General features: G+C 43.2%; 3 protein-coding genes across 3 annotated transcripts; 1 reads left to right on the top strand and 2 right to left on the bottom strand.

Annotated features, from left to right (window-relative positions):
• Positions 1–575: 575 nt before the first annotated feature.
• Positions 576–6,788, bottom strand: LOC111982563 (tapasin-related protein). The gene is made up of 8 exons (XM_024014147.2): positions 6,656–6,788; positions 6,285–6,470; positions 5,895–6,173; positions 4,516–4,845; positions 3,899–4,234; positions 1,545–1,643; positions 1,375–1,391; positions 576–688 (listed from the first exon to the last, which is right to left on the bottom strand). Exons 1-8 carry the CDS (start codon positions 6,699–6,701, stop codon positions 674–676), a joined length of 1,308 nt encoding a protein of 435 aa, XP_023869915.1. The 5' UTR covers positions 6,702–6,788; the 3' UTR covers positions 576–673.
• Positions 6,789–7,079: 291 nt separating this feature from the next.
• On the top strand, positions 7,080–13,205 carry LOC111982562 (gem-associated protein 4). The gene is made up of 3 exons (XM_024014146.2): positions 7,080–7,178; positions 7,274–7,364; positions 9,826–13,205. The coding sequence occupies exons 2-3, from the start codon at positions 7,352–7,354 to the stop codon at positions 13,077–13,079; spliced, it is 3,267 nt and encodes a 1,088-aa protein (XP_023869914.1). The 5' UTR covers positions 7,080–7,178; positions 7,274–7,351; the 3' UTR covers positions 13,080–13,205.
• Positions 13,206–13,207: 2 nt separating this feature from the next.
• On the bottom strand, positions 13,208–17,528 carry LOC111982564 (TLC domain-containing protein 3A). Its single transcript, XM_024014148.2, has 5 exons — positions 17,337–17,528; positions 16,610–16,693; positions 14,653–14,869; positions 14,097–14,195; positions 13,208–13,970 (listed from the first exon to the last, which is right to left on the bottom strand). The coding sequence occupies exons 1-5, from the start codon at positions 17,453–17,455 to the stop codon at positions 13,671–13,673; spliced, it is 819 nt and encodes a 272-aa protein (XP_023869916.1). The 5' UTR covers positions 17,456–17,528; the 3' UTR covers positions 13,208–13,670.
• Positions 17,529–26,493: the final 8,965 nt, after the last annotated feature.

Below are 26,493 nucleotides of genomic sequence, written 5' to 3'. Positions count from 1 at the left end.
TATAGTGTTTCAGTTTTCATTGTTATTCTTTCTGTTTTTATCCTCTTGTGTAGTAAATATTTCAGTTTTTATTTTCATTGTTTTTCTTCCTGTGAAGCACATTGCGTTGCATTCCATGACGGAAATGTGCTGTATAAATAAAGCTTGATTGGACATGACATCACACACTCTCTCTGACCCGCTAACTTAGTAGAACTCTCTAGAGCAAAAACAGTCAAAACAACAGCAACTATTAAATACAAATGAAAACAACAACTTCAAACAAATACATTTCTTAGTGCACATTTTCATTTCAAACATGATCGTGCATTTTTATAAAAGAAAATCATTATTCCATGTCAAGTATTTTTCATAGCAAAATTAAGCTACCTTACACAATCTTAGAGTGGTATCATCATAGAGCAGTACTATGACCTTGTGGGATAGTCCCTCGTTCCCAAATAATGAAAAACACATGATCAATCTCTCTATATTTACTGTACTTTTATAATGGTAGAATCGGGACAAACATTACCCTATATCAAATGACTTGATGGACACACACTATACCCATATTCCCGAAATAAACCCCCTGATAGAGAAGTACTGAGATGGAGAAGGAGGAGAAGAAGGAGGGTAGGAATGGACTGTCTGTATCCATGGAGATCAGCTCTAACCACTCTGGCATGTTCTCTCAGTAGGGCTTTCTCTGAACAGGAGAGACACAGAACACACACAATGAGCAGGGAAGTCTTTCTCTCTCTCTCTCTCTCACCCACACGTATACAGTCATGTTGGGTTGTCACGATACCAGTATTGCGATACTACAATAACTGATTCTCCATGGCAAAAAGGAAAACACAAAGCAGACTGCTTTATGTAAAATATTGTGTGCTATAACTTGTTAAAGAAACATGTGATTCTGGGTGACAACATAAGGCTGCTTGTTTCCAACATTAGGACTGTTTTCCATCAGGAAATGTAGTCTGCTTCATGTTTTGTTTCCTTGCCACGATACCTCGGAGTATCGCAATGCTGGTATCGTGACAACCCTACATTCATTCTACACACACATCACAGCTGCTGCTACCAAACTCTTACTATACTGCTCAATTTAAACACTTCTCTCCCCCCCAATACACATGTTTGTTAATATTGGACTATATATTTTGCCTTCCTGTATTATACTTATGCTAAAATGTTTATTGTATTCTACTCCCATTTGCTTTATGTTCATATTCTTATATTTTATTATTTCTTATGGTTGTTGCATTGTCAAGACGAAATCTGCAAGTAAGCATTTCGTTTGATGATGTATACCATGCGCATCCCGTATATACGACTAATAACACTTGAAAACGCGCACACCCGCGTTATGTATGAAGATATACCCACCTTGTTTGCTTTTCTTGCTGTGAAAGAAAAACAGTAAAAGTTCAAAAGGTTGTCCTAGCAAGCAAACAACAACTAGCAAGATCTCAATTGGGTGAACTCATCAACAAAACTGAACCTGGCAATGACTAAAAGGTAAAGGACAGAGTCGGTGGAGAACTAGAGACGCTCACCTGAGCTCAGGCGGGGTAGCATCACACACAAAGTGGCCACCATGACCAGGATGAATCCACAGCCAAAGAACAACCACAGCAAGTTCCAACTGTCAACCTCTGATAAAACACAACAACCAAAGTTGTATCAGTCAATGCAGTTTCTTGTGGTATGTTCTCCTCTCAAAGCATACTACAGTACATACTGTATGTATTGGGGCTGCCATCAAGTGGTCATGAATTGGTGCTGCATACAGTATAGTATGTGTTTGGATCAATATCCTCTGAAGACTATATAAACACGGAGTATACAAAACCTTCAGAACGCCTGCTTGACAGACTGACCAGGTGAATCCAGGTCAAAGCTATGGTCCCTTATTGATGTCACTTGTCAAATCCACTTCAATCAGTGTAGATGAAGGGGGTGAGACAGGTTAAAGGAGGATTTTTAAGCCTTGAGACAATTGAGACATGGATTATGTATGTGTGCCATTCAGAGGGTGAATGGGCAAGACAAAATATTTAAGTGCCTTTGAACGTGGTATGTTAGTAGGTGCCAGGCACAGCGGTTTGTGTGAACTCCTGCAATGGTGCTAGGTTTTTCATGCTCAACAGTTTCCCGTATGTATCAAGAATGGTCGACCACCAAAAGGACATCCAGGCAACTTGACTCAACTGTGTACAGTTGTGTGTACAGTCAGTTTTTCACAATTCCTGACATTTAATCCAAGTAAAAATTCCCTGTCTTAGGTCAGTTAAGATCACCACTTCATGTTAAGAATGTGAAATGTCAGAATAATAGTAGAGAGAATGATTTCTTTCAGCTTTTATTTCTTTCATCACATTCCCAGTGGGTCAGAAGTTTACATACACTCAGTATTTGGTAGCATTGCCTTTAAATTGTTTAACTTGGGTCAAACGTTTCGCGTAGCCTTCCACAAGGTTCCCACAATAAGTAGGGTGAATTTTGGCCCATTCCTCCTGACAGAGCTGGTGTAACTGAGTCAGGTTTGTAGGCCTCCTTGCTCGCTCACGCTTTTTCAGTTCTGCCCACACATTTTATATAGGATTGAGGTCAGGGCTTTGTGTTGGCCACTCCAATACCTTGACTTTGTTGTCCTTAAGCCATTTTGCCACAACTTTGGAATTATGCTTGGGGTCATTGTCCATTTGAAAGAACCATTTGCGACCAAGCCTTAACTTCCTGACTGATGTCTTGAGATGTTGCTTCAATATATCCACATAATTTTCCTGCCTCATGATGACATTTAMTTTGTGAAGTGCACCAGTCCCTCCTGCAGCAAAGCACCCCCACAACATAATGCTGCCACCCCCGTGCTTCACGGTTGGGATGGTGTTCTTCGGCTTGCAACCCTCCCCCCTTTTCCTCCAAACATAACGATGGTCTTCATGGCCATTTTTGTTTCATCAGACCAGAGGACATTTCTCCAAAAAGTACGGTATTTGTCCCCATGTACGGTAGCAAACCGTAGTCTGGCTTTTTTATGGCGGTTTTGGAGCAGTGGCTTCTTCCTTGCTGGCCTTTCTGGTTATATCAATATAGGACTCGTTTTACTGAGGATATAGATACCTTTGTAAATGTTTCCTCCAGCATCTTCACAAGGTCCTTTGCTGTTGTTCTGGGATTGATTTGCACTTTTCGCACCAAAGTACGTTCATCTCTAGGAGACAGAACGCGTCTCCTTCCTGAGCGGTATGAAGGCTGCATGGTCCCATGGTGTTTATACTTGCGTACTATTGTTTGTACAGGTGAACGTGGTACCTTCAGGCATTTGGAAATTGCTTCCAAGGATGAACCAGACTTGCAGAGGCTGATTTCAAAGCAAAGAGGCACTGAGTTTGAAGGTAGGCCTTTAAATATATCCACAGGTACACCTCCAATTGACAAAAATTATGTCAATTAGCCAATCAGAAGCGTCTAAAGCCATGACATCATTTTCTGGAATTTTCCAAGCTGTTTAAAGGCACAGTCAAAACTTAGTGTATCTAAACTTCTGACCCACTGGAATTGTGATACAGTGAATTATAAGTGAAATAATCTGTCTGTAAACAATTGTTGAAAAAATGACTTGTGTCATGCACAAAGTAGATGTCTATAGTTTGTTAACTATAGTTTGTTAACAATACATTTGTGGAGTGGTTGAAAAATGAGTTTTAATGACTCCAACCTAAGTGTATGTAAACTTCAGACTTCAACTGTATATTTAAAATATGCTTCTGTAAATCTGCAGAAATGTGTATGAACACATACTGTATCACTGTACGTAATCAGATTGGGTTGTAAGGTACTCAACTGTACCTGAGAAAACTACCTTTACTTGAAGACTTCATGAGAAGTTCCTAAACCACCTAACCTGTGACGATGAGGGTGAAGCTCTTGCGGATGGGCATGCGCTGGGAGCTGTGAGACACCCTGCAGAAGTACGTGGAGCCCGAGTCATGCAGGGAAGCGTGGAGCAGGAAGAAGGCCGACAGAGAGTAGGTCCCGTTCTGGTGGTGGCGGTGGCTGGAGTACAGGACAGTGTCCAGCTTCTCTGGTAGGAGGCCTCCACCTCCACCACTGGGCTCCCTGAACCACTCCATCTCCACATCCAGGGGGTAGTAACCCCCTGCCTCACACACCACCTTCTGCTTCTCCGTGTCCACCAAGGAGATGACAGAGTCCACGTTCAAGGACACGCGAGGACGCTCTGAGGGACGATGTCAGAAATGACTGGCATTACAATTAGGATGTTGGCGGTATATACCGGGTGATCAAAATGGCAGTCAATGACATCTTTAATTGGTTGTTATGGTCATCATGTCATAGATATGTACATATTCATACATGTGTATACCATATCAGGTAGTGATAATAAAAGTAATTTGTTTATCATTTCAATTTTCAATGATAGCGCAAATGAGTGAGCAAAGTTTCAACAATTAAATGTATCTGCCTCATGTCCCGTGACCCCTAACCCCTCCACCTTACCCATGATGTGCAGAGCGATTTCATGGCTGCCAAACAGCGGAGGCACCGAGACAAGGCAGACATACGTCCCCTCGCTGCTCTGCTTGGTGAGGGGGAGTGTCAGGGATGCGTCGCCCCTACCGATGCCCTTAAGCTCCACCCCGCCCCCCTTCCTCTGGCCCGAGCGGCTGGAGTGGCTGAAGAGCGTGGTGCGTTCGCCGCGTCGCTGCAAACGCCATTCCACTGTCAGGTCGGCTGCCTTGTGGTCCACGTCAAACTGACAGTGCAGGCTCGATTGCGTCATTAGGCCCACCCACACAGAGGGAGTGCGGGTGAAGACTAGCATCACAGCTACAGGTCACAGCCAAGGCAGGGCAGGAAGGGGGGCATGGGGTGCAGAGGAGGGAGAGGGAGGAATTTGGGGGGAAAAAGGGAGGTTATAGCTAGGGACTTATTCTGTTGTGTGTGACACAGACATACTGCACAGAATGTGACTCAGACTTTCAGGAGAGAGAAGTACTTTACAATAGATCATAACTCAAGATAACAACTGCCTAAAGTAAATTAACAAGGGTATAAAAGGAAACACTGACCCCAGGAGGTTGGTGGAGCGGAATAGGTGAAATGGTATCAAATACATGGTTTCATGTGATTGATGCCATTCCATTAGCTCCGTTCCAGCCATTATTATGTGCCGTCCTCCCCTAAGCAGCCTCCACTGACATACGCTACAGTCTAGAGCAGTGCTTCCCAATCCTGGTTCAGGGGACACCAAGGGGTGTACATTTTTGTTTTTGCCCTAGCACTAACACAGTTGATTCAACTAATCAATTTATCAAGCATTTGATTAGAATCAGGTGTTAGGGCTAGGCTCAAAACTCAAATGTGCACCCCTTGGGGTCCCCATGACCAGGAATGGGAAGCACTGGACAGAGTACAGTCTACATCTACAGCAGGGGTGTCAAACTCATTCCACAGAAGGCCGAGTGTCTGCAGGTTTTTGGTTCATCCTTTAAATTAAGGCCTAGACAACTAGGTGAGGGGAGTTCCTTGCTAATGAGTGACCTTAATTCATCAATCAAGTTTTGGGCTCCCAAGTGGCGCAGCGGTCGAGCACATCTCAGTGCTAGAGGCGTCACTACAGACCCTGGTTCGATTCCAGGCTTTATCGCAACCGGCCGTGATTGGGAGTCCCATAGGGAGGCGCACAATTGGCCCAGCGTCGTCCGGGTTAGGGTTTGGCCGTCATTGTAAATAAGAATTTATTCTTAACTGACCAGTTAAATAAAAGTTTTAAAAAAGTGTTTCGAGAAAACCCGCAGACACTCGACCCTCCGTGGAATGAGCTTGACATGAGATCTACTGCATAACAAATAGACGGCATTAAAATGTTGAATTACTTGAGGTGGTTAGCGTCTCTCTGTCTCCGATGGCGGCCCAGTTGCGGTAGTCTGCCTGGCCAGGTGTGGGCGTGGCAGGGGTATGTCTGAGGAAGCTGGTGATGACGAAGAGGCCGTCGGTGTGCCGTAAGGTGCAGGTGAACCAGATGTCGTGATCCTGGGCTCCTAAACCTGGCCAACGCACCTGGATACCCTCTGTGCTGTACCTGCGGATCTCACACTGCAGCTGGTGCTCCACTACTGCTCCTTCAATGTACTTCCTCATGTCCACCTTAGAGCCTGAACACACGGTTTGAAGAGCACCTCTCAGTGTTGAAACACCAAACATGAACCGTCAGTGTAGAAAACATAACCAAATCTGACATTTGTTTAGCTGTTTCTCTCATTCACCTGTAACAAGGAAGGTAATGGCATTAGGGTTCAATGCACTGTCCCCTGGATGTCCAAACTGCAGCCCAGCGTCTCTGTGTTGGTACTCGGTTTCAGCATGTCCCTCATCATTGAACTTTACACGTTCATCCACCAGCATACAGGGCAGCCAAGGCACCTGTTCTAAAGACTGGATTCCTGACACCTCTGTCAAATAGATGAATAAGTAGAATAATCACAATGAGTTTAACATTTAACTTCACCTTTAAAGATCAATCATAATTATCGGCTAACAAATAGTCCATTCATAAGAACTCTGAATGAGCACAGCATGCGTGAAACCGTCTGGGGAAAGAGAAATACTCGCAAGAATTGTTCATACGGTAGCCTACCTGCACAGAGAAATAAACAGATAACAATATTGACGTTTAAACGCATAATGTGACAAAACTGTCTTCAAGAGATGTCTTTCCCTGTGCCATTCGACTCCAAGAACTTTCACTTTCATTTCGGCAATTTGACGCAAGTGAAAAAAATGGAATCTGCTCGTGCTCGTAAATCATAATATTATACGTTAAAACATTCTAAAAAGCTGATTTCAGCCTCACTCCGTGCAGTAAGACAAGTTAACGTTAGATTTTTAATAATGGCTTGTAATAGTAAACTAATATCATCAGATAATATGTGAATGAAGAATAAAATGTTAAAAACTTCAACTAAACCCCCCCCCCCATACATCCATGCCATGAGTGGCGCTGTAAAGTCTTGAAAATACATTTCGTCGCTCTTCAATAAAATAAAAATCCCGCCCACGTGACGTTGATGCGGACGTACGACGAGTTGTTTTGAATGATCGAAGAAAAAAAAGTTCAACACGTTTATTCTTATTGGTTTCTTGTCATATCGCATTGGAAAGTAAGTATATATTTAAATTATTAACTTGTCTCCTTTTATTATGAATCAGTATAATAATTAATTGAACAAAAATGTGCACGTGCTCTTCGTTGTAGTTGGCTTGGCGTGCTGTTGGGTCCAGCGTGGATGAAAGGATGCACATTGAAGACTGAACTGCGCCTCACCCAAACACAATGATGACTCAAGGTAGCTTTGAGATTTAAGTTGAATGCATGTGCTTTGTTTATAGCTCTAAACATGTTAGCTGTATGAATTTGCATAACTAGCGAGCTGACGCTGAATACACACTATTTACTGTCAGTAGTACCTGTAGTGAAATGTGTAGCGATGTGTTCGGGTAAAACCATTTGAATCACTTTTTGACAGGACACCTTTTGATTTGAACTAAACCTTTCATACATATTTGCCCATTTGTAGTGACTTTTTGGACCCGAATGGCTAAACATTATAGATAAATGTGCTCAAAGTTCACCGATTTTGCATACCCAACTATACCATGAGACATACAGTGTATTTGGAAAGTATTAAGACCGTTGACTTTTTATTGTTATGTTATGTTACAGCCTTATTATAAAAATGTATTTCTTTTTAAACCCCTTATCTACACACAATACCCTATAATGACAAAGCAAAAAGAACATTATTGAAATGTTTGCAAATGTATTACAAGTAAGAAACTGAAATATCACATTCACGTAAGTATTCAGACACTTTACTCAGTACTTTGTTGAAGCACCTTTGGCAGCGATTACAGCCTTGCGTCTTCTTGGGTATGACGCTACAAGCTTGGCACACCAGTATATGGGGAGTTTCTCCCAGTCTTCTCTGCAGATCCTCTCTAGCTCTGTCAGGTTGGATGGGGAGCATCGCTGCACAGCTATTTTCAGGTGTCTCCAGAGACGTTAGATCAGGTTCAAGCCCGGGTGTGACTGCACTTAAAGAAACTTTCTTGAAATGTTCTGGATTGACCGACTTTCATGTCTTAAAGTAATGATGTACTGTCATTTCTCTTTGCTTATTTGAGCTGTTCTTGCCATATTATGGACTTGGTCTTTTACCAAATAAGGCTATCTTCTGTATACCCCCCTACCTTGTCACAACACAACTGATTGGCTCAAATGCATTTAGAAGGAAAGAAATTCCACAAATGAACTTAACAAAGCACACCTGTTAATTGAAATGCATTCCAGGTGACTGCCTCATGAAGCTGGTTGAGAGTGCCAAGTGTGTGCAGAGCTGTCATCAAGGCAAAGGGTGGCTACTTTGAAGAACCTAAAATATAAACTATTTTGATTTTTTTAACACTTTTTTGGATACTACATGATTCCAGGTGTTATTTCATAGTTTTGATGTCTTCACTATTATTCTACAATGTAGAAAATAGTCAAAATAAAGAAACTGGAACTGTATGTTGTACCTTGGACCCTATTTGACATCATCTGAGGTTCTTTTGACTGCCATAGGTTGAGACACAACATGCTCTTGAATACAGGGTGGGTGTCATGTTTTGGCTGATAAATGTACTAATAAGTAAAACTTTCAAATTGTACCACAAAGATGGTTGGAATGTTGACTTGAATGGGAATATCGGGTTTTAAATTACTGTTAATCCTCATAGATAATAGAATAGACGTGACCATTTTAAAGGTGCCACAATTATTTTTTTAAATTGCGTTGTAATTTCAGAAAATGTCTATAATATCTGCAGTAATAGTGGAATGATGGTGTGTTTCACAGTATTACTTACCTTCCAGTGTTGTGACTGGCTGTGATATTCGCCTATTGATTTCTTCTGCCTGAGAGTGTCAAAATGGGAAAGCTGTTTTGACTTTGTGGCTGTGTTATCTAGTGGAAATCGAGTCAAGTGGCCAATGTAGAAATCGCTGTGTCATTTCTTGGTTGCTAAAATTCTACAATGTCGCTAAATAAAAAAAAAACAAGCACTGAATAGTGTAGGGAATCATTGTACCATCTAAATCGCTGTGAAATCTCAAATAGAAAAATATTGTTTCTACATCTGTTTGAAGCTGGTGGACCAAAACCTAAAGTAAAAGGCTCAAGCGCAAGTCTCTTCCATGTTATGGGGAAATGGGATGAGGTGGAGGGGGAGATTTTGTTTTCAATGCAGCCTAGTGCCGTTGCAATTCACCTAGCTTCCACATGGGGCAGAAATTATAGGTGTGGCACCTTTCAGTTGACATTTGAATATGGGCAGATCAGCGTACATCTTTGTGGTGTTAAGTTGAAGAATAGGTCCATTCCATTTCTATGATTGAAATGACACCCACCCTGTATCCAAGAACACGTTGTCTCAACTGAAGCTTGCAACCCTATTTGTAAGCTTTTAAACGGTTGAGTTTGATATCATTTATATTTTACGGTGATGAAGACATGGATGTCACATGGTATAGTGGGGTATGGAAAATGGGTAAACTTTGAGCTCCTTTATATCTGGAATGTTTCGGCATTAGGTTACATGTATGCAAAGTAATTTAATTCTTTTTTTTAACAAAAGGGATGCTGTCAAAGTGATTATACTCAAATGGATTTACACTTGGCCCTGGCAACCTGGTTTCTGTACTGAACTAACTACTCTCTAGTCTACTCATGTGTTCATTCGTTCTCACTGTTCTGCTTGTGCTTTCAGATTCCTGGCTGAGCTGTGAGAAGACTGCCGTTCTCCAGGGAGGCTTTCTGTTGGCCAACAGATTGTGCCAGCCAGCGTCACTCAGTGCCCTGCAGAAGGAGGACTGGAGTAAGGTTGGCCACCCAATTCTACAGGCTGTCAGAGAAATCTGTGGGCAGGAGCGAGGTAGCTGTCTGAGCAGTGTCCGCTGGAAGAAGAAAATCATCTGCGTCTTATGGAGCAAATTACTGGGGAGGGAGCGCGAAGAAGACATGGAAATCGGCTGGAGGGAGAATCCATTCTTCTCTCTGCAGAACAGRCTACCTGACATTAACCGKARAGTGKTGTTTGAGCTGGTCAAGTTGAKAGGCTTCTCTCAGATCTACGCCCAGCTGCTMRTMTGRCTSCCATCGMCKKACCTGAGTMCWGAGCTAGAGYAGCTAGTTCAACACGTTACCCGAAACAGCACTGAGGAGGARGTCCGCGTCCTGCTGGAGGTGTGGTGGGAGCTGTGGAAGGGCAGGGGGGGAAGGCAAGAGGAGGACGACCTKGATAAGGTCTTTACTAACCYGTGGACCKGCCTCACCAACACCACRGGCCTRTCACCTCAGGCTGCCAAGAGYTTCAAGTCAGACCCAGARACCCCAACATCACCACCYTCCACCACTGATGTGCTGTCCATTCTTTTTCATGCTCTGGAGGAGATGAAAGAGCATCTGAGCACCTCTGACCTTTGCTACCGTGCCCTATCCAACTGCCTCGACTCCCTGTACACCTCYCATCTGATAGACCAAGCTATCATCCTCCCAGCTGAGGTGCAACTTCAGAGCCTGACCAGTYCYGTGARTGTCAGAAAGAGGCATGCTGGGATAGAMAAGTTTGARCTGGTCCAGGTGATAAGCGAGGCCCACAGTGACCTGAAGGCAGCCCACACACCCTCRCAGTTTAAACCCTGTGGAATGACACTAATGCAAGCCCTGCAGACTGTCTCACAGCTCACTCAGGCCTGGGAGAAGAGAGGGCTGCTGGAGATGACAGACAGCGGTGACCCCGGTGTCTTGGCACTCCGTCTTAAAAGCTGTCTGGCCAGAGTGCTCGAGTCCCTAGAGGAACGGTCCATGTCTGAGACCATGGATGAGGYTGAGCGCCAGACACTGAACAATGTGCAAAGCACTTTTAGAGGCTTGTTAGGCTCACTGTCCTTCCCCGACACAGAGCGCAACGCTGGGGAAATGGCCCACATTGCCGTAGCCATCATTAACCACCGCTTGGAGGGCTTCCAAGATTTCACTATGCTATTTGCCACTGAACTGAGCTGGTCCCTGAGCATGGAGGAGTGGATCAGCTGTCTGGAGAGAAACAAAACCGCATTCCAGCGAAAGGACATTGTCATGAAATTAGTCTCCACTCTCATTGCAAAGTGCCAAATGGATAGTGAAGTAGAGCACTGCAGAAAGCTGAAGGACATTATTGTGAACATTTTCGCAGAGCTCCCCTTAGCTGAGAAAAACACAATGTTAGCGGAAATGTTAACCTGCTCCAAGAGGGGTCTCCAGGGCTCTCTGCCCCTGGCTGTGATGGAGGGCTTTAGTGAGGAGCTCAACATGACGTTCAACTGCATCATCCAGGGGGGAGCGGTGCAGAACAACCTCAGCTTGGCCGTGGCCGCCATAGCCCGCGTGGCCTTTCAGAACCCCGAGGCCACCCTGCGTCGGTGCTGCCATCTGGCGGTGGTGAACCATGGGGCCCACAGCCTCCTCTCCAACATACTCCAGCAGCTCTCAGGGCTGAGGGGCGGTGCCCCCGGTTGCACAGAGGGGACGGGCAGCTCTGCGGGGAGCTTACTGTGCAGCTGTCTTCAAGATACTGCCATGACTAAACTGTCCTCGGCTGCGGAGGAGGACCAGTTCCTGCACTTCCTGGTTGCACTTATGCAGCCGAGCATTTCGGAGAGCTCAGAGAGAGGCCAGAGTTTCCTGCACCCTGAAGAGGTTGTGTGTGCCTTCGTCCTGCCTCACCTCTCCCCCTCCTCTGGCTATAGCACCTGCAGCCTGGAGCTGTGCCTGCGTTTGCTCCACTCTGCCTTTTCTCTGGAATCCCAGGATCTATCTCCACACTGGGTCATGAACTGCTCCCCGTTCCCCCTCCTCTACGTCCTCTGCCAGATTCTGAACGAGGGCTGCAGGTGCTGGGAGCTTCCTGTAGAGGGCGCACCCCACCACTTATCCACGGAGTCCAAGGAGATGCTCGTCACTGTGCTGACTGCACTGGGCAAGGTGGTGGGACGGGAGGTGGCCTCAGCCCCCAACACCTGGTCCAGAGCCCTCTTCTGGCTCTACAATAAAGTGGAGGCCCTGGACTGGACTGTTCGCTTCCATCTGAAGGTAGTGTGGGGAGATCACTTCAAAAACGAGGTGCCGTCCTCACTGTTGGCTGTGTGCGAGCTGCCGGAGCAGGAGTGGTCTGGCCTAAAGTTGGCCCGGTATGGGCAGGGCACAGGGCTGCTGGCGTGGATGGAGTGCTGCGCTCTCTCTGACGAGGTTCAGGACACCATGCTGACCTCTCTGGCTCTGGACCAGCACCGGCCCGACGACGTCAACATGTTCAGCAAAGGCCTGCTGGTGGCCGTGACACAGACCCTACCCTGGTGCACCATCACCGAGTGGGGCAGGCTGCTGAGAGCCATGCGAGAGCTGCTCCGCTCAGGCCGGCTGCACGTGCCTTACTCTCTGGAGTATGTGGACTTTCTCCCCCTGCTGGACCTGCGGCCGTTCTCCTGCGAGCTGCGTCTGTCCGTGCTACTGCTGCGTGTCCTCCAGCTGCTCTGCGGCTCCAGCTGCAAAGACTGGCTGCCCGGCCAGGGCTGGGCCCACGTGGGGCTGCTGTACGCCAGCGCCATGAGAGAGGTCATAGACTCCCTGAGGGGAAAGCTGTCGCCGTCTTCCTCCAACACCTCACCCAAAGACTCAAAGGTAGAGAGGGCAGCTACCACCACCGCCAGCCAGGAGGTGCTGTTTGTACTGAGCCAGCTCTTCTGCCATGTTCAGCACGTTCATGTGATGATGCCCGGCGGGCAGTGCGAGTCTCTGTTCCTGTGTGCCCTGGAGATCCTGACCCACTACGAGGCAGTGCTGGCCGCACACCCCAGCAGCAGCTCCCACCTGGAGACCGAGAACACTCGCCACTTCTTCACCACCATCACAGACAACCTGGAGAGCGCCGAGATGAAGGCCGTGTTGCATCAGAAAATTGCTCAGCTGTCGTCTTCAGGTTGATGTACTTTTTTCAGACAGCACTTGAATGAGGGTTTATTGTTCCCAGCCTCAAATAAAAAATGTGTTCTGACCTTGTGTTGAAAATACAATTATTTTATTTTGAATAAAATCAAAACAGACAAATTGCATGTCTTTCAATGGTTTATTAATCAAAACTCACCTATTGAAAAACTGATCATCAACACTAGGACACAAGACCAGGTTACAACTTGACAAAAGCTTGGTCTTTCAGTGCTTCACCTCTACTTCATTTTTCTATGTCAAATCTATATTTTCCTGTGCAATCTAACAAATATTCAAGTTAACTTTGAACAATAATTTGGGGATGAAAAGTTATCCTGATAAATCACTAAATATTTCCTGCGAGCTGCGTCTGTAGTAGTACAGACAGTATAACACACGGACCCCTGAGAATTTTGATAAATACTGGTCATTTTGTATTGATAGGCAGTTGCAGGTCCTAAATTCCACACAGACTGTTCCTTCAGAGGGAAGGATTTAAATAACTGCCAACTCATGGCATGGAAGACCAGCAGCAAAATAAGCATAATTGACATTACATGTTGCTAACCATAGAATTAGATGGCAACTCTAATCTGTTTTTGAGCCATCTTTGCGAGCAAGTTGACCCTTTGACCTAGTCTGACGCAGGTAGAGGCGATAGGCCTTGTGACACAGAAGCACAAACCAGTAGATCTGAGGTGCCAGTATGGATAGGTTGGCTAAGTTGCAGTGGAGCGGTAGATGGCAAGGCACTTTGTGGAAGGGAATGGTGTACTGCTGACCATACACCCAGTACATGTAGGGGAAGAGCAGGATACGGCAGGTGAAGAAACTCAGCAGAACCATCACACCGTTGACTCTGTGAAGCCATGAGTCCTCTAGTCCCAACTAGAGAGGAAAATATAGGGAACGTTTACTGATTGTACAGCGAGTTATAGTACACTTAATACTATGCTCAGACTTCCTAAAGCACAACAAAAACAAAGGGGCTTATAAATCTGGGTGTGGCTTTACCTGGATCAGAACCTTTCCTAACGAGACAAAAGGAGTGCTGAATTCTGCCATGAAGAAACAGCCAATGAAGAAGTCTCCACCAAGACCAGTCCTGAGGAACTGAGGAAAAAAAACAGCACTATATGAATATTAAACACTAACTTACTGAGAAATGATCACAGCCAGCTTTTGAGGATGACACGGCAGATTCTCAATAACAGAAACTGGACTATAGTTAAGCAATAAGGCCTGAGGGGGTGTGGTATATGGCCAATATACCACGGCTATGGGCTGTTCTTAAGCACGATGCAACGCAGAGTGCCTGGATACAGGCCTAAGCCGTTGTATATTGGCCATATATCACAACCCCCGAGGTGCCTTATAAGTTGGTTAACAATGTAATTAGAGCAGTATAAATAAATGTCATACCCGTGGTATACGGTCTGATATACCACGGCTGTCAGCCAATCAGCATTCAGGGCTCGAACCAACCAGTTTATAATGACAAATTTCAACTGCCGTTGTAACACATCAGACCTAACGTTACGGTCCAGTAATGTTTGTGTTCCTTCCTCACCAGAATGGTGGGCATGAAGACCGTGAGGAGGACCATGTGATGGACTATCAGCAGGGGATGCCGGAGGAGGAACAGCTTGATGGTAAGGAGGGAGTGCTTTCTGTATGCCTCGTGCCCTTTGACCTTTTGACTGTGGTAGTTACTCAGATACATGGCGTAAATATCAAACGCCATGTAAGGAGCGCCAAACCACACAAATTCATTGGTCAGTCTGTGCCTAAAGAAGATGGTGACATACCGGTACATTAGGATCATGACGAGAGTAAGCACTTACACTCGATTTTTGTTGTTGTGCGAAACAAATAGAAATGTGACTTCATCCTTATAAAAATCACAGAATCCTCTTCCTCCACCAAATGCAACTTTGGAGCTTTGAGTAAAGTAATATAAATTAGGTCCCTGTGTTTTAGTTAATCATGTTACATGACCTGGATTTTAACATTTATTTAAAAAAGGTCCCGAACAGTCAGTCATTCTGATTCCCATGTAAAATAACCTTTTGAGTGACTAAAATAAATCAGCCATTAAATATTTGCTTTGGATAGAAATACTCAAAATTTGAGAAAGACAGGCTGAGTGGGCGGGGAGCATATATTCATGAGCTCGCCTTGAGTGACAGCTCTTTGAAACACCCATGTCAAGCAACTTGGATGAAGTGTTGCAGTAAAATCATCAAGCAAATTTGGTGATACACAAAGCAACTCAAACACTGAAATTGCGTCAATGACGTTAAACATTTTTTATACATCTTCCATTTGGCAACTCTCTTGTGAGGCGGTTCACAGCAGCACTGACAGGTGTTGACTTGACAATGGCGTTGGAGTTTTGAACAACCCCCCCACCCCCCCATTTTGTTCCATGCTGGCTGAAGACCTAGCTAGCCAATAAATATCTAACCCCAGACACAGATGAAAGGGGAAACATAAGTATCTTTGCCATAGATTAATAGGGTCAACTTTTAATTCTATTTACTGAGACCCTACAGTCAAATTTTGGCACCAGTCGTGTAGCCATCTCGCTATATAAACCACACCCCTCTGCAAACAAGCCTTCTTTGATGTTGGTTACAACACGGTACTTATGACACAGGGTAGGGGATCGACCAGTAACTTTATGATCAAACTTTATCATTGTAGAAGCAACAGTAATATTTCATACTTTGATCTGTTTTCATCCAAGTATCATCACATTTCATGAAAACATGATTGACTGTTCATGACCTTTAAAGCTTTTTCAACAAACGGACCCCTTTTATGTCAGATGGTCCAGAACCATCCTCAGACAATTGCTTTCATTTTTGGTGTAATTCTAATTTCAGGAAAAGGCAGGAAAATCTAGGTCATGTGACATGATTAACCAAAACACAGGGCCCTAATTATAAAGTATAATTCTTGAGCGATGACAAACTATATCATAAACTGATCATCAATGCCAGCTGACTAGTCAGATATTTGTAGGCTTATAAGGCTATATAATACTAATACTACTGCACTTAGAAGCCTACCTATTCTAATCTATAACCTGTGCCCTGTGATGTGAATAGAGTGTTTGGTATGAGATGATCATGTATAGAGTACTATGAATATTTGAGATACAGTTTCAGTCACTAAGGAAATAAACACAGCAAACCCCTGCTGATAATGAGAATATGATCATTGGGAATGGTTGTGTGAATTGACCAGTGTTAAGATGTTCTGCAGCCTGGAGCAGGGGGGAAGTTTTGATCTCTAGAGATCACTCTAGTGATGGGCACCTATACAGGTCAGTCTTGTGTCTGAGTGTACTACTGCCTCTGCCCCAAAAGCTTGTTTTTATGGCACCGGAGGTAGTGCATTCAGCCAGCAAACAAAAGTATCACTGGTTCAAGTCTCACTCAGAGGAGAGGGGAGGAGATGACTCAATCACTACAAGTGATGATTGCTGGTTTGATGGCAATAATCAAAATATGAATTCTTACCTGTCAGACATCACATCACTGGAGGCAGTAGCAATTATGAACCCAACAATAGTAGCCAAAGTGGCATGGATGGAGGACACCAACCTTGCAAAGAGATGGGATATATGATGAGGCTATGAAAGTGCACACAATTGGATTTTCATTTGTTCTGATATTAATTTAAAATAAACGAATTTGTATTTATTGTCATGCCAGTTAAAGGGTTAAGTAGACAATATAGGCTACGTTTTAGTGATTGTATATTTCTAGATAGGTTATATTTTGTGTATTTAAAATGATATTACAAATATTGCAGGAGGTACAGAAGAGGTATTTGGCCCATCCACACTTCGTCAAAAACAATGGATTATTTTCAGATAAGGCATTTTTTCAGTTACATGTATTTTTATTTAGACCTATTTTGGAAGTCCATCGGCCGTGGCGGCTGTAATTGCTCAGTGAAACTCCATTATTTGGTAAGTACCGAACGTATTTTGACATTATTAAGATTGAAAAGCTGGCGAATTGCAAGTTGGATGGCTCCTGGGTTTAAAGGAGAATCGCCAAATTCAATGTCTCCTGTAAATTCAGGTTGTGGTTCAGTTCTGATAGATTGATCTCCGGAGTTGTTTTGATATAACTAGACATCTGCTCACTGAAATACCCGTTGTCAGTTACTAGCGAAGTCATTCAAGGACAACAACTAGCTAGGTTATGCATATGTAAATATTAATGTAATAAAGTCTACCTTTCGCTGACCACAAACACATCTGCATCATTCCAACTTTTGAAAGCTGATTTAAGCACTTTCCTGGATATGAAGAACAATCCCGGGAAAAATGCAGTGCCCCAAGCTAACATAAACATGATACACTCGCATTAACCCGCCTCAAGGTCAAAGTGCGAGGAAGCAGGAAGAAAACATTCACGGTGCAGATGCAAATTAATAGTAGCTGAGCGTTTTAAGCTCATAATGTGCAGAAACTTTCCTGTTTTTCAAAGAGGAAACCTTCAAAATAAAAGCCCTCATTTCTAAACATTGCAATGTAGATTAAAAAAAATATTAAAATTAATCAGTGGCTATTTGTATTGTGCTAATAAGCAAATACAACAAGGAATTTATGAAAACAATGATGAATATTCATGAAAAAAAATGACTAATATTTAAAAAATATATATGTTTAGACTGGTATACAATAATTGGATGTAAAAAAAATGTAATAAAAAATGTTCAGATATAAAAGAGGGGTTGGAAGTACTTATTATTAGGGTCTCTACTAACCACATATTTTTTTAGGGGGACTGTGGTCTAAATATCCAGCAGCACTTCGTACTCCGCTTATTTCATTGCCCCCAATGCAATACACCAGGGGTGTCAAACTCGTTCCATGGAGGGCCTAGTATCTGCTGGGTTTTAGTCTTTCCTCTCAATTTAGACCTAGACAACCAAGTGAGGGGAGTTCCTTACTAATCAGCGACCTTAATTCATCACTCAAGTACAAGGGAGGAGTGAAAACCCGAAGACCCTCAGCCCTGTGTGGAATGAGTTTGACATGTGCAATACGCACTATATGGAAATCATTTGGTTAAAGAGAGAAAATGATTATTTGTGCTGAGGTTAAAGTTGGGTTGGAGCTACTCAGTAAGGTCTGTAGAATCTATATCTGATGTCATTTTCATGGGAGACTAAGGAGTGTTTAAGCAACATATCCTCAAGCCAACAACATATTTTGCATACTTGTACACACAATACACACCTATACTCTCCCCTCCCCTCTGTTCTCTCTCTTCTCCTCCCTCATTTTCCTCTCTCCTCCCATCCTCTCCACATTCCTCTCCTATTCCTATCTCCCCTCCAGACCTTCAGGCTCCATCACCTCTCCTGTAGAATAATAGAATTTATACAACTGGTGGGTGTAATCCTGAATGCTGATTGGTTAAAACCCCATTCCAGCCAGTATCTATTCCACAAGTTGCCACCAGCTAAATCTATGATGTTAAAATGCCTATTTACTCTGTTCCATCTGACTGTGCATTGTCTCATCAGCCCAGCCAGGCAATTTATAAACGTTATCTCCACTATAAAAAGCATCTAGACATTATCTCACTTTTTTGTAGACTAACATTTAGTTTTCAACAGCGGAGATTTGTATAAACCTTGCTGTCTGTCTCTCCGATATTTGCAACATTGTTTCAATATTCAAATTCGATCTCCTGCTGTCCCATGGTAATGAACGTGTCGTGATTCGGGACGAGACAGACAGGCAGGTACCGTTTCTCAGCCAGTCTAAGTCATGATTCAACTGGCATAATTTTTATGGATATATACAAAAAAATGTGACTTGAAAAAAGGTCAAACGAAACGCAGCTAATTTGCAGTCTTTCCAGCTTCAGTTTGAAGTGATTGTGTTACTGTAGCTGTGTTGTTGGCTAGCTCCTCTGAATAACAGTGTCCTGACTAGTGAGCACATTTTCTATGCCAGGCGAAATCTCGCCTCATCAGCATATTATGGATGTATCCAAATAAATGTCACTAGAAAACAGTTTAAACAAATGCAAATGCAGCTACTTTGCTGTTATTCTGTCTGCACTTTTTGACGTGACTGTAAGTTAGCCGTAGATGGCTAGCTAGCAAGCAAGGGATAAGAACGTTGCCAGCCAGTATGGCAATGGAACATTTAGAACCAACGACTGGGTCGCGTCCACTCAGATGGAGATAACCTTAGAACACATCTAAGATATTACGGAGGTGTACCACACTGGTCGTTCCACCTCCAAAACAAATGACAAAATTGGTCATGCCTTGCCATGTGTAGGTTCAACTACAATACAACTAGTACAATGCTCTAATCATGTGTTCCTGTAGGATAACATTTCAGAATAAATCAGTAGGACAACTGGTCCCCTTGAGTACCAAGTACCAATGCCAGCACAGTCAGTCCAGTCACAATCAGTAAGAAGGTTAGAGACCTCACAAGTCAAATTGCTATTGATAACAGCGACAGAGGAGTTAGTAGTCACTCAGATTGCAACACGTGTAAGGGAATCTCCACAATCTTCTGATGGTCAACACACATGCCACTAATAAATTAAACCCTCCATTCAGGATATTATTAGAAGTCATGAACCATGATCACACCACGTATGACTGGTTCAGAGCTTATAGAGTACAGTACTTCCGTCGTAAGGTTAGCTCCTCTGTGGAGGACATAGCTATGAAATAGACTCCTTCATACCTATCACCACTACAATGGTGTAAGACACATTGACGTGTAGTAAAACTACTACAGGTCCCCTTAACCCGTCTTGAGGTCGACATCAATTCTTACTGACCTCCAGGCATTGACCTGGAAATGATCTGATGACATCAGACTCATTCTGAATAGGTTGCAGCCTATCCGGATACTTGGTTTCTTTCCCTTGGTATGTGCGCTTGTGGAAGCACAAACGCACACGTACACCGGAACATTTAATAAGGATTTATGCTCGGATCACTTAAGGGTCCGAACAAAATACCAGCCTTCGTAAAGTTGAAAAGTTATTCTTAGGCCTTTTGACTCTACAGCTACAGTACTCACCAGTTTCTCCACAGAGGTCCATAGGTCATCGCTGTAGACTGCCCGAAGCTGGTGCCTTACAGCTGTAGACTTATCATGTAGTTATCGACTTAGGATAGTGCCCTAAGCAACACACTGCATATTAGGAACACCTTAGATATGACATTAGACAATGCCATGATAGGGTCATTTTGCCAAGACCTTGGACGTAAATAGAACACAGTACAATTAGAAGGTGTGATAACTATATTTTGTATGTCTTTTTTTATGCTTTCATTCCTTTTAGTTTCATTTCCTTTGACACTTTGGAAGTGATAGAGCCATAAACAAGCTCCCCATACAACCATCACTTAGTGCCACAATGCCGCTCATTTGGGAAGAAATGTAATTACAGTTGAAGTCGGAAGTTTACATACACTTAGGTTGGAGTCATTAAAACTTGTTTTTCAACCACTCCACAGATTTCTTGTTAACAAACTATAGATTTGGCTAGTTGGTTAGAACATCTACTTTGTGCATGACACAAGTCATTTTTCCAACAACTGTTTAGTCAGATTATTTCACTTATAATTCACTGTATCACAATTCCGGTGGGTCAGAAGTTTACATACACTAAGTTGACTGTGCCTTTAAACAGCTTGGAAAATTCCTGAAAATTATGTCATGGCTTTAGAAGCTTCTGATAGGCTAATTGACATAATTTGAGTCAATTGGAGGTCTACCTGTTGATGTGCCTCTTTGCTTGACATCATGGGAAAATCAAAAGAAATCAGCCAAGACCTCAGAAAAATAATTGTAGACCTCCACCAGTCTGGTCCGTCCTTGGGAGCAATTTCCAAACGCCTGAAGGTACCACGTTCATCTGTACAAACAATAGTACGCAAGTATAAACACCATGGGACCACACAGCCGTCATAATGCTCAGGAAGGAGACGCGTTCTCTCCTAGAGATGAACGTACTTTTGTGCGAAAAGTGCAAATCAATCCCAGAACAACAGCAAAGGACCTTTTGAAGATGCTGGAGGAAACAGGTACAAAAGTATCTATATCCATAGTAAAACGAGTCCTTGTCTGTGGAACTTGTTCAGTTTATGTCTCAGTTGTTGAATCTTGTTATGTGTAAATATTTGTATGAACATGTTAAGTTTGCTGAAAATAAACGCAGTTGACGTTTCTTTTTTTGCTGAGTTTAGCTGGAGCAATGGTCAGGTAACGTCAGATAGTCACACAGCTTTTACTTTGAAAACAGCTAGCACAAGAAACCTGTTGCTGCTCCGCAACATCTCTGTTCATTAATTCAATCTTGTGGACAACATAAGAAACATTTATTCATGCAGTTTAAATTATTATGCGTCTTAGCTGTTTAAATTCGGATATTGATTTAACGAGCCGTACACGGATCTGGGATAATTCGAAGATTGAATTAGGGCTCGCCAACTGCACCTGTACATAGCCCATCTGTAAATAGCCCATCTGTAAATAGCCCATCCAACTACCTCATCCCCATACTGTATTTATTTATTTATCTTGCTTTTTTGCACCCCAGTATCTCTACTTGCACATTCATATATATATATATATAGTGGGGAGAATAAGTATTTGGTACAGAAACCCTTGTTTGCAATTACAGAGATCATACGTTTCCTGTAGTTCTTGACCAGGTTTGCACACACTGCAGTAGGGATTTTGGCCCACTCCTCCATACAGACCTTTTCCAGATCCTTCAGGTTTCGGGGCTGTCGCTGGGCAATACGGACTTTCAGCTCCCTCCAAAGATTTTCTATTGGGTTCAGGTCTGGAGACTGGCTACTCCTTAGTTGCCCTGGCTGTGTGTTTCGGGTCGTTGTCATGCTGGAAGACCCAGCCACGGCCCATCTTCAATGCTCTTACTGAGGGAAGGAGGTGTTTGGCCAAGATCTCGCGATACATGGCCCCATTCATCCTCCCCTCAATACGGTGCAGTCGTCCTGTCCCCTTTGCAGAAAAGCATCCCCAAGAAATGATGTTTCCACCTCCATGCTTCACGGTTGGGATGGTGTTCTTGGGGTTGTACTCATCCTTCTTCTTCTCCAAACACGGCGAGTGGAATTTGACCAAAAAGCTCAATTTTGTCTCATTCTGACCACATGACCTTCTCCCATTCCTCCTCTGGATCATCCAGATGGTCATTGGCAAACTTCAGACAGGCCTGGACATGCGCTGGCTTGAGCAGGGGGACCTTGCGTGCGCCGCAGGATTTTAATCCATGACGGCGTAGTGTGTTACTAATGGTTTTCTTTGAGACTGTGGTCCCAGCTCTTTTCAGGTCATTGACCAGGTCCTGCGTGTAGTTCTGGGCTGATCCCTCACCTTCCTCATGATCATTGATGCCCCACGAGGTGAGATCTTGCATGGAGCCCCAGACGAGGGTGATTGACGTCATCTTGAACTTCTTCCATTTTCTAATAATTGCGCCAACAGTTGTTGCCTTCTCACCAAGCTGCTTGCCTATTGTCCTGTAGCCCATCCCAGCCTTGTGCAGCTCTCTGGTCTTGGCCATTGTGGAGAGGTTGGAGTCTGGTTGATTGAGTGTGTGGACAGGTGTCTTTTTATACAGGTAACGAGTTCAAACAGGTGCAGTTAAAACAGGTAATGAGTGAAGAACAGGAGGGCTTCTTAAAGAAAAACGAACAGGTCTGTGAGAGCCGGAATTCTTACTGGTTGGTAGGTGATCAAATACTTATGTCATGCAATAAAATGCAAATGAATTACTTAAAAATCATACAATGTGATTTTCTGGATTTTTGTTTTAGATTCCGTCTCTCACAGTTGAAGTGTACCTATGATAAAAAATTACAGACCTCTACATGCTTTGTAAGTAGGAAAACCTGCAAAATCGGCAGTGTATCAAATACTTCTTCTCCCCACTGTATATGTGTGCTATATTGTAATTACTTCGCCACCATGGCCTATTTATTGCTTTACCTCCCTTATCCTACCTCAGTTGCACATACTGTATATAGACTTTTTCTACTGTATTATTGACTGTATGTTTGTTTATTCCATGTGTAACTCTGTGTTGTTGTATTTGTTGAACTGCTTTCCTTTATCTTGGCCAGGTCGCATTTGAAAATGAGAACTTGTTCTCAATTAGCCTACCTGGTTAAATAAAGGTGAAATAAAAATAAAATAAAAATTGTGGTCCTAAAAAACGTAAATGAGTTACCTCTGGATTATTCAGCCATTCCGAAGGGGAAATTAATGGGGTTTGGGGATAAATGCGTAGGTGATCTTATACGTGTTGTTCTATGAGATGATATCAGACAGTTAACATGACCTTTATGAATGATAAAGCCTTTATGTGCTTGTTTTGATTACATAAATGCAGGCTTAGGCGATCTTATAGATTTTATTCTATGATTTGTCAGTTTGCTTTATGTCCATTGTTGGAATGAGACCAAGGTGCAGCGTGGTAAGCGTACATTTTTCTTTATTTTGATGAACACCAAAAAAACAACAAAAGATAAACGAACGTAATGTTCTGCAGGCTACACAGTAACTGTACAAAAACAAGATCCCAACGATAGACATCTGCCTCTGATTGGGAACCATACCCGGCCAACAAAGAAATAGAGAACATAGAATGCCCACCCAAAATCACACCCCGACCTAACCAAATAGAGAAATAAAAAGGCTCTCTAAGGTCAGGGCGTGACACAGTTAACATGACCTTTATGAATGATGAAGCCTTTATGTGCTTGTTTAATTACATAAATGCTTCAAAATCCACAAAAAGTTACGTTAGCTGATGAATATTATCTCATAGGACAAAACTTAAGATCTCCTAAGCCTGTGTTTACTATATTTAAGGTGTTTATCCAAAAATCTTCTTTTTTTTTTGAACATTCATTTCCCCATAGGCTTTGGCCAATGAGCCATGGCTGAGTTTGTGCCTACAAAAATACACCATTACTATTGCTCTGCTAGGTTAATTAAACTGCCTTTTTTCCGTCAGCATGCAAGGCTAGCAAATGACCACCCGTAAATAGTATGGGTGGTCATTTGATTAGTTGTTCAGCAGTCTTATGGCTTGGGGGTAAAAGCTGTTAAGGAGCCTTTTGGTCCTAGACTTGGCGCTCCGGTACAGCTTGCCATGTGGTAGCAGAAAGAACAGTCTATGACTTGGGTGACTGGAGTCTTTGACAATTCTTTGGGCCTTCCTCTGACACCGCCTAGTATATAGGTCCTGGATGTCAGGAAGCTTGGCCCCAGTGATGTAATGGGCCGTACACACTACCCTCTGTCGCGCCTCATGGTCAGATGCTGAGCAGTTGCCATACCAGGCGGTGATGCAACCGGTCAGGATGCTCTCGATGGTGCAGCTGTAGAACTTTATCCCATTATCCCAGCCGCGAAATTGAGCAGTACAAGCGACACCTTTCACCCCTGAATCGAGGAACGTTTTGAAGCCATATCCCTCATTTGCCACCCTGGCGCAAACATTTAGCATCGTTATGACTTGAAGGGAGGATTTGTAACTTCTTGCTGAACCTCAAGTCAAGACATATTAGCTAGATTGGGGTGTGATGTTGTTGTGAAAAATATGAGAACAATTGTATTCCATTCTCCCAGCAGCAGGAAATTATGCTGGCAGCACAAACATGATTGTTCGGAAGGTCTGGAGGAGAAGAGAGAAGTTTCTGTGTTTCTGTAAGAACAAAGACCTTGGGGAAAAAATATATTTTTAGCTTTTATATTTTGTATTATTTATAACAGCATTTCTTTTGAAGATTTACAGAAATACTGTTATGTTAAAAACTATTATGTATATTTAATGAAACACACTTTATATGTTATTGGAATTACTCAATAGATTCTGTAGAATATAAATGGTCTCTTGTGCTGGGCAACTGGTTTAATACGGAGTGCTGGTGACTCCTTACTCCACCCACCCCATTCATTGCAATGCAATCCAATACACCGTATACAAAATACATATGGCCATAAAGAAAAATACTTGACTACATGTTTCAGCTAGAGGGGGTGGAAATTATTCAGTAAGGTCTCTACTAACCAAATGTTTAGTTTTTTAGGGGAACTGTGTCATAAATATCCAGCAGCACTCCGTACTCCGCCTATTCCATTGCCCCCAATGCAAAACACTATATATGAAATAAAAATTGGGTTATAGAGAAAAAGCTATTCTTTGTGCAGAGGTAAAAATGGGGTTGGAAGTAGTCAGTAAGGTCTGTAGAATCTATATCTGGTGTCATTTCATGTGTACTACTTTTGACTCGGCCCCTGGTGAGAGGGGCCTGTCCTCTCCTCTCTGTTCTCCTGGGGAAGTTTACAACTAGATTTGTTTTCTGCTCTGGAGGCCTCGTACGGTGTTGCACGTAGTCTCGACTCCCCCATCGGCCTCGATGAGGCTCATCATGGGTCTGGGCTAGTATTCCACCCCTTTGTGTCTCGGGACCCTCCCACCAGCGGTTGGTGTTGGTATCCGAGGTACAAACGAAAAGATCGGACCCTATGTACGAGTTGTCAGCGGCCGCATTGTTATGAGAATGGCTGTAACCTTTCAACCAAATCTCCTTGTTTTTGTGCTTCAAAACGCTCAGTGGCTGTCTGTTACGGGATTTTTGTGTTTAATGACTAAAATATGTATACATTTGACTTAGAATTAGAACTCATAAATGTTGAATGTTATGTGTTCCTTGTTAGAAAGAATGTGTTTATCTTCAGACAGGCTAGAATGATGTCTCTACCCAGGGAGGGGAAAGACCTTGGGTTGGTTGTAGATAGTTTAACAGGTGGCAGACAGTAATGAGAACTCGAACTGTATTGCCATTGTATCCGAGAGGAGGTTGGACATTAAAACCTATGACATCATCTTTATTATATAACCTGATGTAAATTGTACTATGATTCAGTACTCTCMAGAATAAACGCTATRGATTGATTGATTTTAAGACTGGTATCTGTCCATTTTATGCTGATAATTATCTTACAAATTCTTATTTATGGGCAGAGTGTTTTAATTGAATTGGTTAATAAACAGGAATTAAAATTCCTTTAACACTGTCGAGGCCTGTCAGTCACCACCACGTCTGCGTGTGGCAACCTCTTCAGTACCTGCAAACTGAGACGAGGATATCTGTCTGTGATATCGCAAAGTGTTTCACCAGTGGGAGTCATCGGGTCACTTGCTGAACTGACGCCATGAGTGCCATTGTAAGGGGTCACAGTCCCCCACAAAGTGGAAAATGTACACTCTGCGCGTCAATGCTTTTATTGCTGAGGCGGCCGCAAGGCTTGCGGAAGTGACCGAAGGGCAAGAGAATTTCATCTCAACTAGCGTATTACACC

Source organism: Salvelinus sp. IW2-2015, linkage group LG22, assembly GCF_002910315.2.
Source record: "Salvelinus sp. IW2-2015 linkage group LG22, ASM291031v2, whole genome shotgun sequence".
NCBI classification, from domain to species: Eukaryota; Metazoa; Chordata; class Actinopteri; order Salmoniformes; family Salmonidae; genus Salvelinus; species Salvelinus sp. IW2-2015.
This window is presented reverse-complemented; position numbering and strand designations above follow the sequence as displayed.